At 42.3% G+C, this 13,704-nt stretch overlaps 1 protein-coding gene across 7 annotated transcripts in view; it reads right to left on the reverse strand.

Annotated features, from left to right (window-relative positions):
• LOC138761834 (NGFI-A-binding protein 1-like) overlaps positions 1-13,704 on the reverse strand; it is a 74,088-nt gene that overhangs the window by 15,545 nt on the left and 44,839 nt on the right. For all 7 annotated transcript variants that reach the window (XM_069934652.1, XM_069934653.1, XM_069934655.1 and 4 more), the window contains one exon: positions 324-489. In XM_069934652.1, coding sequence (XP_069790753.1) covers positions 324-489 — 166 coding nt within the window. The remainder of the gene's footprint in view (positions 1-323; positions 490-13,704) is intronic.

Below are 13,704 nucleotides of genomic sequence, written 5' to 3' on the forward strand. Positions count from 1 at the left end.
TTGCACTGTTTTATTGTTCAACTGGTTATTGAATAAAGATAATTGGTGATTGTGATTCGAGTCTTGGAGCTTGCTTTCTGCTGCACCCCACGAACCCTTCCATACAATACAAAGGAACAGCTTGAATACCGTACAAAAGCTTTAAAGGTTCAAAAATTTTAGCACTAATGGATTCAGAAGAAAATTACAACAGATTTTCAGATTATGAATTTGAAATTCTTGGCAATCATATTTCCATTTTACAAGGGGCATGTGATGTGCCAATTAATTTTAATCAGAAGACTTAATGTTCATGATTGACATCCACAACTTGGATTTTGTACCTGGTCCATCCATGTTCTCTGCTGAAGGGCTTCTTGAATTCTGCTCTTCAGCATATTGCCTACAAGCAGCGACAGATGGACGTCTCTCATCAATTTGAAAGATATCTTGGCCTGTTTGTTCACGAACAAGCATTATGCACTTAGCTTCTATGGCTTCAAGCTGAACCTGGAAAAGAAATGCAAGATACAGTCTAAATAGTGACATTTGGGCAAAAAAAACCACAGCACTTCCTTCTCCATACTGAAAAATTAAATGTAATATGCTTTAATTTAAATGCTACTCCAAGATGACGAGGTGCTAAATTTACCAATATCACATCCTGTAAGCATTTAATTTTAATTATATTCAGAATTCCATCTCTTCATCACCTTTGTAAGAAACTATACCAACTATTCCACCTGCAGTTTATTTTTTTTAAAACTTTAGATTCAAGCATCTGCTTTCTCTTGTGTCTTCGCTACATGAACATTGCCATCCTGTAAGATTCATCAACTACTTCCTCACTCAAATATATGAATCTCAGGTCTGTCTGCGATGTGCCTACCACCTGCCAGCCCACAGAGAGCAGTGTCATCTCATACACCTGCCACAAAATAGCCAACCATTTCTCCAAAGATCAAAGCCTGGGCGGCAGCATTTAAAAATAAAATTATTTAAAACTTTTATCCATACATGAAGTCCATTACAAAATTGATGATACAAATAGAAAAAAAATACATCCATAATATACTTCATGATGGTTAAATCCCCCAACTCCTACCACCCTAGAAATCCCAAAAGAAAAAACAAAGAGAAAAGAGAGAAAGAAAGGGAAAAAGGAAAAGTAAGGAAACCAGAAAGGATCGCCAAGAAAGTGCCACTCACCACATGAATCTCCAATTGAATTCTTTGGACAAGTTTAACGCATGTCCCTAGGATTCGAAAAATGTCTAACAAATTTATACCTGAAATTTGTAAATACAGATGCCAAATTTGCAGAAATATTACATATTTATTTCTTAAATTATGTTAATCTTCTCAAGGGGAACACAACTATGCATCTCGGCATTCCATCGTGCCATACCTGAATGTGAATCAGATTTCCAAGTAACTGCTATACATTTTCTTGCTACTGTTAATGCTATTTTGACAAATTCTGTTTGGTATTTAGCCAATTTCAATTTTGGTCTTGACTCTACGATATTCCCCAATAAAATTAGTTCTGGATTTTTGGAAACTCAATTCCTGTTACCTGTTCTAAAAAAAAAATCTATCCAAAAAGGTCTTACCTTAAGACATAACCAAATTGAATATAAAAAAAAGTACCCTGCTCATCACTGCATCTAAAACATTGATCTAATAAATCTGACTTTAACCTATTTTATTTCTGCAGTGTGAGATACAAATGATGTAAAAAAAATTATACTGAACCAACCTGTATCACAAATTGTATTTGTCATACTATTCTTACGAAGATCAGACCAGTTTTGTTCATCAATTCTAACATTTAAATCTGATTCCCATCTCTGTCTATACTTATGAACCTCCTGTTTCGGAGTTCCCATTTGAAGTAGAAGGTACATGGCAGAAGTAAATTCTTTATATTTTGCTTTCGAATCAAAGTCTCTACATCACTATATTTCAGTAATAACATCGATGGGCCTAATTTATCCCTTAAATAGGCTCTTAATAACACATTTTTGATATTTTCAATTAAGTATTCCATATTTATTTTTTATTTGATCAAATGACATCAAATGTCCTCCTTCATAACAACCTTCACTATGTCTGATTCCTCTATGAGACCAGATATCTAAGAATCGATTATCCATTGTAAAAGGAATATCTATTTTAAATCAAAGAAATTTTAGGTGATAGCCCCCCCCCCTCCCCTGCTCCAATTTCACCAGTTATCTTGTTCCAAATAAAAATCATATGTTTTAACAAAGGGGCTTCTTTCTCAGCGGATATTAATTTTAGTTTCCATTTGTATATAAAGTCCTCTGCCATTCTCTCTCGTATTTTCCCCAATTCCACTATTATCCCCGCAGGTTTCTCTCCTTCCTCAAAGAAAGGAAGTGAGAAATCTAATTACGTTTTGATATATTTGACAGAACCAGCAACTTCATTATGAAAGCTGAAATTAAAATTGGAAGAATATGGGAAAGTTTCAGGCGACAAAATAAATTGGAACAAAAGCAAAATTATGCCTCTTATGGGAGGGGATTATACTCGATGTCGAAGAGATACTCAATTTAAATGGCTGATAAATGGGATATTTAGGAATATGCAGAGATAATTTATATAAACTGAATTACTCACCTTTATTTAAGAAGGCTGAATAAGATTTGAATAGATGGATGGCTTTGCCAATAACATTAGTGAGTAGAGTTAATTGTGTTAAGATGAATATATTCCCAAGAGTACAATGCCTTTTTCTTTTTTTTTGGAAAATGTTATTTTCCATTTGTGTCAAGACATATACAGTATTTATCCATAACACAAATACCTTTTTCAACTATTGCCCATAGCAATACCTCAGAAGTTTTTTTTTCAGGAATTAAATAAAAATATAAGAAAACTCTATAGAAAAAAATAACATGGAAATATGAATTGGGAGGATGACAACTTTCAAATGTTTTAAATTATTATCAAGCAGCACAAATGAGATTTCTTGCTTCCTTCTTTGAGGAAGGAGAGAAACCTGCATGGTGAAGAATAGAATTGGGCAGCAGCATCTTCAACAGAAATCCAACCCTTTTGCTCAGGCAGCCTGCAAAATCAGGATCTAATCACAGAACAAATTTGACAATTAAACTGTGTTGCTCTGGCTAAAAGGAGCCTTCGTCTCATCAACCAGTTGTCCCCCTTTAATAAAAAAAGTTTTGTTGGATCCTCTGCTTTCCCAGGTTGGAGTCAAGGATTCAGTAGGCCACATACTGTGCCCAGAGGTAATCAGCAACGAGGAACCAAGGATATGACAAATCCACCAGTTCCTACTCAAGACAAAAAAAATTCTTTAAAATAAAAATGGGAAAATAATGAAACTTTCGGCAGATACACCTGATTCTTTGCATTTGCAAATGGCCCATATCCCAGCTTTAGAACCTCCCTAATCCTGCAAATATACTTGCACAAAGTTAACTTATTTTAAACCAAAGGTAAACCTTATTCACAATAAACTATTCACAAAAAAACTGTTCAGTTTTTTTGCCTCACATTCTTTGTGTCGTATCCATCCATTTCTATCAATATACATTGTTACTACATTCATTCTCTATTTAGCACCTTTTTTGCACAGAGGTGCATTTTAATCAAATGCTATTTCCCTAAAGAGTAGCAGCACTAGCCCTTAATGCATTAATGATCATGCGTGTACAATTAACTGAATTCACTCAAGTGGGCAAGGAAAGGCATGGGATAAAATAATTTGCATAATGCAGTCTATTACAAAATAAACTATTAAATAATAAAGTACAGTTTAATGTTTTTACGTAGTAGGCACTGCTTACTTTGAATGCACAATACCGTTACATATGAGGATTTATTTTTAAAAACCAATCAACACTATTAAAAGATAGTATTAATACCACTATTAGAATACAAAAGAGCCTACTTCACTGAGGACAATTACTACATTTCACTCAAAGCGCTACTTGAAAGTTGCCATTTACAAATGTTAATATGAGGGAAAATTTTTTTCAATCAAAAAATAAAGGTTTAAAATATCTTTTAAAAAAAAATCTAAGTGTGTCAAAAGAACAATAAAATGCATTTCACCCTTTAATCTTTTTCTATCTACATTCTTGGCTACATTCAGACTTTCCTATAGACCCGGGGGGAGGGGGGGCAGCTATTATTGGCACTTGATGTGGAACAACAAAATGAGCAATCAAACCAACCCGATTTTAATTACTGTAATATACAAAAGTGCTAGAGAAACTCAGCAGGCCCTGCAGCGTCCATAGGGAGGCTTTGCTGTTTTTCCAGTACTTTTATCTAGTAATAGTGAGTTTCTCCATCACTTTTGTGCAGTAATTATGAATTTCTCTAGCACTTTTGTATATTAATTATAATCATAGCATCTACAAACTTTCTGGTTTCACAACCGGTTTTTAATTGTAGGTCACGCTAAGGAAAAGTTTGATTAAAAATGCATCCAATTATTCCAATCAGTGTTTTCCATTTGTACATGATCAGATATGCATATTTGGATGCCAGTCACACAACTCATCTTGATGGTAAAAAAAATAATTAATTAATCTCTTCTACATTTTGGTCACATTATTCAATTGGACATCCACTTGAAAGTACAGTACACCTCCCACATTGTGGAAGGTTTGTATTCCGAGAAAACAGATGATACTATGGTTTTCCTTGTCCATAATTGTATCTCATGGCCTGATTATGCTTTAAAGAGCAAAAACATTTCTCCCAACTTGCTAAGATCAAAACTCAGCACTGTATTCCTTTATCAATAACTCTTGTCTCCCCACTCCAACAGCACCCCTCTCCCAAACTTGAGCATCACCCAACTCCTGTCAACTGAGAGTGTCTTCTTCCTCCTCCAAACTTCTCTGCCCAGTCATTACTGGACCTGGTTCCAGGTCCCATACCCTACCACCTCTAGCATTCCTCTCTACCTCCATTCCCCACACTATCTACAGACTTTTATTTCCACCCCTCATGGTTTACCCTCCACCTAACTCTCTTCCTCAAGACTTTCCCACTAGCTCAGGAATTTCCCTACACTGTCCACACTGCAGTATCACCCCAGGACATTCCCTCCACATACTCTCTTCCCTGCCACCTCGAGTTCCCCTCTATTATTCCCTCCCACCTCATCATCACCACGCAGACATTAGTATCTCTTCCCATCCCACAGAGGAATTACATAGATTCCTATATGAATACATATTAAGTACATGCAGATTAATTTGAACAGCCTCTGACACCCATACCTTTTCTCCTTCTGTCAGTCATATTTGTCTCTATACAAATGTGACTTTTTTCTAACTGCTTTCTTTGGACCCTTTTACTCAGCTCACACCTTCCCTTTCGCTTCCACTCATTTCCCATGCTCTGCAACACCATCCCCTGTCAAACTCCCACCTATCCCTGATTTCTCCCCATCTTCTGCAGTTCAAACAATACATTTCATTTCAAAAACCCCCCCTCCCAGCTCTCTATCTCTATCTATCTATCTATCTATCTCCGTCTCCTCATTCCCTCCGTTCTCCTATCAGAGAACTACCTTTCTTAGCCTTCTCCCCTAATCACTTCTCAGCAACTTTCTCTTCTACCCTCTCACCTGTCTCTACCAATTGCCTCCAACTGGTAAGCCTGTGCTCCTCCCATTCCTCTATCCTTCCCTCCAGCTTTTTATTCAGATATCTACCTGATTTTCCTTATTCTTAATAAAGGGTATTGGCCTGAAATGTTGGTTACATTTTACTTCCTTTGCTTAACCTGCCAAGTTTCTCCAGCACATTTGTGTATGACCCAAGCATTCCAAGCCATGATTGCACATTAAAGTACCAATTTTTCAGTGTCGCCAGCATTTAATTCCAATGCATGACAATCTATTAAAGTCATGAGATTGCAGTACTACTCTCTATTTAGCCTGTCCCCTCAATATAAAGAATGACTTGCCTCCACTCTGGCCCTATCCATTCTAAAGAGGCCAATGTGGGAACTGTAGATTACTCCACTGATGGACAGATGGTTGCAGAAATAGACATCCCAGAAATAGGTCATTTGACTCACTGAGTCCTTCCCACCCATTTACACTTCCTACAATTCCATAATTTTTATTCTCCCTCCCTTTGCTTTCCAGATTCCACCTGCACACCAGAGGTAAGAGTGGTGAATTAACCACTCCAAACTTCATGCCTTTAGGAGTTGGAAGGAAACTAAAATGCCCAGAGAAAACATATGGCATCACAAATTTCACATAAATATCACCCAGGGTAACTATTGAATCCAGGTAGCTGGAACAGTGACTCAGCAGCTCTACAACTTGCACTATTGTGCTCCTCAGGGTTGGTGGTGGATAGTTGGTTTGGGTTTTGTAACATGCTGCACTCCATCCACCACTTTACAGGGCTTGTGTGATTATGGTTCACAATACCATCCTGAGCGCTCTTACTCCGCTTGTTGTGATCATGAATCAGGTATTCCTTCAGTCAGTGAGGACGTGCCTTCTCTTTGAGGGCTTTGCACAAATTCTTAAACCTTTTCCTTTATCCACCTGGTAATCTTTTTTCTATTTCAATCACAGTGTACCAATTTTAGGCACCCAGAATTGTTCACAAGGTCTTGATTGCTGGCTTAGCTCATGCTCAAACCAAAGTGTTTGCTGCATTATGAATGAAGAGCACAGATGTAACCGATTTCTCCTACGAAGCAAAATGCAAGAAACTTGGGTACAAGTTATGTTCATGGACAAAGCAGATAGATTCAAGCAGGCAACCAATGGTAATTTAAGCTGATTATGCTGCATTTATTTTTCAGTTGCAGCATTTCTATATGACAAAGGAAGCAACAGAGCATCACACACTAGACTTGTCTTTAAGATGCCGATGGCACAATGATGTGACTCATGTGAATCATTAGTAGAGTGACATTTTAAATATCAGCCAAAATGATTTTCATGCTCTTATTAAAAGCAACATGATTAGTTACTACCAGAGCAATTGGATCAAGGGTAGCTTGAGGACCAGAAGTTTGTCTCTGTGAATATCAGAGCTGCTTGGCACCAAATCTATCTTCAGCCAACAGCACAAAACAAAACAAATCCAAAGCCTTTTTTTGATTGGCCGATTGGCTAGAGACCAACCCAAATCACAAGGGTGTAGTAATATAGAGTGCAACTTCAACTACATCTCTGCAAAGAAAATATAGTAGATTTACTCCCTTTATGCGCTGGATGGGTCACATCTCCAGAATGGAGGGCCATCGCCTTCCCAAGATCGTGTTATATGGCGAGCTCTCCACTGGCCACCGTGACAGAGGTGCACCAAAGAAGAGATACAAGGACTGCCTAAAGAAATCTCTTGGTGCCTGCCACATTGACCACCGCCAGTGGGCTGATATCGCCTCAAACCGTGCATCTTGGCGCCTCACAGTTCGGCGGGCAGCAACCTCCTTTGAAGAAGACCGCAGAGCCCACCTCACTGACAAAAGACAAAGGAGGTAAAACCCAACACCCAACCCCAACCAACCAATTTTCCCCTGCAACCGTGTCTGCCTGTCCCGCATCGGACTTGTCCGCCACAATCGAGCCTGCAGCTGACGTGGACTTTTACCCACTCCATAAATCTTCGTCCGCGAAGCCAAGCCAAAGAAAGAAACTTCCAGTGGGGCAAGTGGTTCAACTATTCATACATTGATAGATGGAGGAAATAAAGACCCCTTCAGTCAGCGTAATGGATTTCCCAAGATCAGCAACAAAAAAAAGCCATAGGATACGAGTTGAGGAAATATGGGAAAGTCAAAATAAACTGTTATTCAAATGCAAGGAATGAGTCATTGTTTCTAGTTTAATCTGATGAAATAGTTAATGGTACAGAAACAGAAATGTATGCAAACAAGCAGCTGCAATTTTTTTAGTATGGGTTTATCGTTGTGAGTTGCTTTTGTTTTTCCCCTCTTTTCACCCTTCTCGAGTCATTGAAGTCAAGCAAAATACGTCCATAAAATGTAGCTTTCCAAAATCTTCAGAATGCAGAAGCATTACTGGAGGACATACAGTAGTTTGCCCATCTCCCAGACACTGAGAAAGAAATGTAGACAGGGTGTTCTGGATTATTATTAATAGTGTAGTGGCCTGCGAACCAAGCTGCAAACCAGCTCACAAAATGGCTGGCGAACGCGGTGATCGCAAGGGCCCTGCAGGGACCAACAACTATTGTTCCGCATGACCTACTACACATGGGAAACAGCAGTCGATGGCAGGAAGGCTGGCCAGTCAGAAGCTGGTGCTTCGAATGACGTCACTCCTGTCATCACAGGCAGGGAGTGAATCTAAACTGATGAATAAATCAGTCTTCGACCTTGACTCAATTGTGTGTGTGTGTCGTTCTTACTCCACAATTCTCATTGCGCGCTCTACATAGCCCCTTTTATGTCCCACTATATCGACCATTCAGTGTCCCAGGATAGGAATGGTATTTTTGCTGTGAACACACGATCACTATTAACCAGGACAATGCCCGCATTCACACTTGTAAGGAGCCATCCCCGGGGGTTAGGATTGTTCTACCTTGTACCACTGACGTCATGACGCATCAAGCGATGGTGGACCTGCCCTAAATCCTGATCGATGTATTATGATCTTATATTTGAACAAAATAAGGCCTAATTATAACATAATTAAGCTTTATGTACAGCACAGTATGAGCCCTTCAGCCCCTGTTGTTGTTGGGCTGACCTATATAAACCTTTCTAAGGGACCGTGGGAAAAGTGCTAGCAATAGCAGACAATTTTTAAACAGCGTGGGAAAGTTAGTAGCACTATCATGTACAATTTATTATTACCATGGGAAAAAGTGATGGCAGACTTGCCCTCCCAGAATGCTGTGCGGCAGAGAAAGGGTCTAATGCATGGCTACATGCACGAAGTGCTCATGGAGGAGTTTCTCTGCTGCACAGCATTCTGGGAAGTCAGGTCTGCCATTGCTTTTTCCCCATGGTCTTCATAAATTGTGCGCTTAAGAGTGCTATATCAACATCCCACGCTGATTAAAAATTTCCTCTCCCTCACCTCTCTCCCGCTTCAACTTTCCCACAGCAAAGTTTATGCCTCGATTTTCATCTTTTCTTCCTTCATGTTCCTGCACTCACGCAGAAACTTGTCATTTCTATTCCAGAATACAATTACCCATTCTACACTTGACTGATTGCAACACCGACATCTGCAGACGCCAGGGATTGTACTCAGGGTCGAGGCAGTCTATCCCTGGTGTGAAATGAGGTCATCTCACTCAGGCATTGGAAAGATTTTCCTTTCACACTAGACCCTTTTTAGGCCGATTGGCCGTTAATTCCTGGACCAATTGCAAGTGTGAAAGGGGTTAAAGGTAGACCAATATCCCATTTGATGCATCCAAGAGAGCAAACCTCTATCTTTGGAACAATGACAAAAGGTTATCTGTAGGGCAGTTGATTTATTGCAACTAACGATTTAAAAAAAAACAATCACATGGGACTTAAAAATTTTATATACGCAGGGGATCACATTCCAGGATTCTTCACTTCACTGCAAAAGCATGCGGGAAAACTGTGTCTGCTTGCAAAGATAGCATACCCTTAAATGCTGCCAATCTAGCAAATTTCAGATTTTTTTTATCTCAAGAGTTTTGTTTGATTACACACTACAAAATGCCATACTATCCCAATTTGACAGAACATTAGAAAATGTGTGGGGATGGGGTACTGTATATAGATACTTTTTCAATGACAATTTTTGGAACATTTATCCATTTTCCTCACTTAAATTCAGCTTTCTTATCTCGGTGGTAATTAAGCCTATAAATGCTGCAATAAAGGAAGATTTGGTGCTGTAAATTAAAGTGGTTTTTAACATAATTTGAAATGAACAAATGGCAACTCAAACAGAACAGCAGAGGCCATGGTCCTGGAAAGCAACTTATATTGAAACTGTCGTAATTCAAATACAATTCTGAATACACTCATGTGGATTGTATCAAGGTTCTGACCTCCTCAGAAATTTACCAGCTTCAAAGCCAACATACTGAATAAAATTCTGTTGTATGTGATTCACTCCTTGAAGTTAAAACAACTGCAATGCTGTAAATACTCAGCAGGTCAGAGATCTGTAGGAAGAGAAACCAAGTTGATGTTTCAGTTCGGAGACCCATCATCAAAACATTTCTGGCAAAGGGTCTCCAACTGGAAACGTTAACTTGGTTTCTCTTCCCACACATGTGGATTGCCCTGTTGAATTTCTGCTTTTGTTTTAATCAGACATAAACAAGCCTTTCAAACAAGAGCCCATGATGCAACATTCTTATCCAGGACTTGAGGGTATCTTCAACAGTTAAATTTTATACATGGTCTAAATTTAGAAAACTATTGCCTGAACTATATTAACATGAATTGACGTCAAACTCTTCTATGTGAAGTGCCCATTTCTGTTTATGCATTTAGACATTATATTCATCTTTATGCAGGATGAAGGACACCAGTGGAATTAAAAACAGTCATTAGTCTTGGATAGACCTTTACTCCTTGAAACAGAATTCTACATATTGTACGGATTAAAGGCACCGAAATTTTGCTGAGGCAGTATTGTAAAGCATTAGTTCACTATATCACAAAAAAGGTATTGTACAAACAATGCAGAACATTAACTGCAACAATATTAGGCATAAAACTACAGATACAGATTTAAAGATATATGTCTTAAGATGAATATAAACATTAAAATCAAAATTCAAACCATTGTGAAAGATCACAAGAAAAAGGAACAGAAGCAGGCCATTTGGCCTATTTTATGCAGAAACTATTTCCCATTTGCTATGTTGGTGCTGTTTAACAAGATAAATGCTATTTTCCACTTTAATTTTGAGTAAATTTTTCATAATCCGGAACTTTTTTGGAAAGATTTAAAGTGACCCAGGAGACTTTAAAAAAAAAAGTGGACTATATGAACTCAGAACATTTGGACCATCACATTCATGCTGGCTTCCATTTCCTTCCTGCAGCTTTGCTCTGTGGCGGCTCACCACAAGGCAGGTGAACCGGCCCCGCTAGTAAGCCACGCGGCGGGGCAGCCGGCCAAAATGGCGCCGTCGGGGGTTTCCCTTCCTTCCAGCTCGGAGCTCAGATGGAACTGATGGATGAGATGCTCGCGCTCATGGGTGAGCACACCAATTGCCCACTTTTCGAGCGCATCTTCCTCGAACATATGCCCGGGGACATCCGCCCGCTGCTGGTTCAGGAGAGCTTCACTGACCCGAGGAAGGTCACCCAGAAGGCCCAAGAGCTATGGCTCGCACAATTCTCGGAAGGCTCAGTGGTCCAGCAGGTCATGAAGCATGGGCACGACCACGCCAAGCCTGCCCCTAGCTCTGCAGTAGAGCACTCGGCTCCTGCATGGGCCCCAAAGAGCATAACCAAGGCCACAGCATCCGCTTCAGGCCTCTGCTTCCACCACCAGCATTGGGGAGCCAAGGCTCGGAAGTGTTATCAGCCCTGCTTGTTCCAGGGAAATTACCAGGTTGGCCATTGTTAATGGCTGCAGTGGCTGGCCAAGGACACAGCCTTCTCTACCTGCGGGATTTAGTCAGCGGCCGACGGTTCCTCGTTAAGACTGGAGCCCAGATCAGTGTCATACCGGACACGGCCATCGAATCCAGGAACTGACCTTGTGGACCTCCCCTCCATGCGGCCAATGCAACGGCAATCCAGACATATGGAGACAACAGTCCACTTCCAGATCGTCCAACAGAATTTCGCGTGGAGGTTCACCGTCTCGTCCTTTCCTCCACGTGCTTCTGGTGGACATTCGAGGTGGGCGCCTGGTAGACACCCGTACCTTCCAGGCTATTCGCCTCAATGCCTCCCGCTTGGAGCAACCGCAGATGGCCACGATCAGCACGCCACGAGACGAGTTCCAGCAGATCCTGGACGAGTTCCCGATACTCCTCAAGCCAAAGTTCTCTGCTGCCTCGCCGCGCCACGGGGTGTTCCACCACATCTCCATCCAGGGCCCGCCAGTTCACGCCAAGGCACACTGGCTCCCGCCTGACAAGCTCCAGGTAGCGAAGGAGGAGTTTTTGCACCTATTGGAGCTGGGGATCATTCAGCGATTCGACAGCCCGTGGGCCTCGCCGCTCCACCTGGGCCCAAAAGCCTCCGGCGGTTGGTGTCCCTGCGGACACTATCAACGGCTCAACGAGGCAACCATTCCTGACTGTTACCCCATCCCTCACATCCAGGACTTTACGGCCAACCTACACGGTGCGAGGGTCTTCTCCAAGGTTGACCTGGTGCGCGGATATCACCAGATCCTGGTACACCCTGAGGACATACCCAAGACGGCCATCATCATCCCCTTTGGCCTGTTCGAATTCCTGCGCATGCCATTCAGACCTTCCAGCACCTCACGGACTCTGTGGGCAGGGACTTGGATTTCGTCTTTATTTATTTGGATGACATCCTTGTTGCCAGCAAGGACTGGGCACAACACAAAGACCACCTATGTGCCCTTTTCTCCCGGCTGGCCGACTTCGGCCTTACCATCAACCCAGCCAAGTGCCAGTTTGGGAAAGAGTCATGCAGTTCCTGAGCCATAACATCATGGCCGAAGAAGCCACGCCCGCTGCTGCGAAGGTTGCCGCCATCAGGGAGTTCCCACACCCGAACAGCCTCAAAGGACTGCAGGAGTTCGCGGGTATGGTCAACTTTACAACCGCTTCATCCCGGGAGCTGCGCGCATCATGCAGCCGCAGTTCACCCACATCGCAGCCAAACACAAGACGCTTGCTTGGAACCCAGAAGCCTGCACCGCATTCAAGGCCACCAAGGACGCCCTCACGAAGGCCGCCATGCTCGCCCAACAACACACCAAACTGCATATGGCACTCTCTGTCGATGCCTCTGCCTCAGCCGTCGGTGCCGTCCTGGAGCATCAGGTGAATGGGCATTGGAAGCCACTGGCATTCTTCAGCTGCCTGCTCCGCTCGCCGAAACGCAAATATGGTGCCTTCAACCGAAAGTTTCTGGGCATGTACCTGGCGGTGCGGAATTTCCGCTATTTTTTGGAGGGGAGGACTTTTACCGTCCTCACTAACCACAAACCCCTCACCCAGGCACTCATGATGGCAAAGGATCCCTGGTTGGCCCTCCAGGAGCGTCACCTCTCCTTCGTGTCGGAGTTTACCATCCACATTCGGCACAAGGCGGGGAAGGACAATGTAGTTGCCAATGCACTCTCGCGACCGGCCATCTGCGCACTGACGCCTGGCCTTGACTTTGACCAGCTCGCCCGGGACCAGGAAGCTGATAAGGAGATGAGGGCCTTCAAAACCGCCATCACCGGTCTGCGGTTCCGAGACCTCCCGACTCCGTGCAGTGAAGGCACCATCCTGTGCGATATTTCCTTGGGCATCCCACGGCCAGTGGTTCCGCAGCAGTGGCGCAGGCAGGTCTTCCGTCACATCCATGACCTTTCACATCTGTCCATCAGGTCCACAGTCCGGATGGTGGCTGAACAGTTCATATGGCATGGGCTGCAGAAGCAGATCGCGGGCTGGGCCAGAACATGCACCCATTGCCAGACGTCCAAGGTGCACAGGCACACCAGGGCGCCCATACAGGAGTTCGAGCACATCCGGGAATGGTTCAGCCATATTCACGTGGACATCGTTGGGCCCT

Source organism: Narcine bancroftii, chromosome 4, assembly GCF_036971445.1.
Source record: "Narcine bancroftii isolate sNarBan1 chromosome 4, sNarBan1.hap1, whole genome shotgun sequence".
Classification (NCBI taxonomy): domain Eukaryota; kingdom Metazoa; phylum Chordata; class Chondrichthyes; order Torpediniformes; family Narcinidae; genus Narcine; species Narcine bancroftii.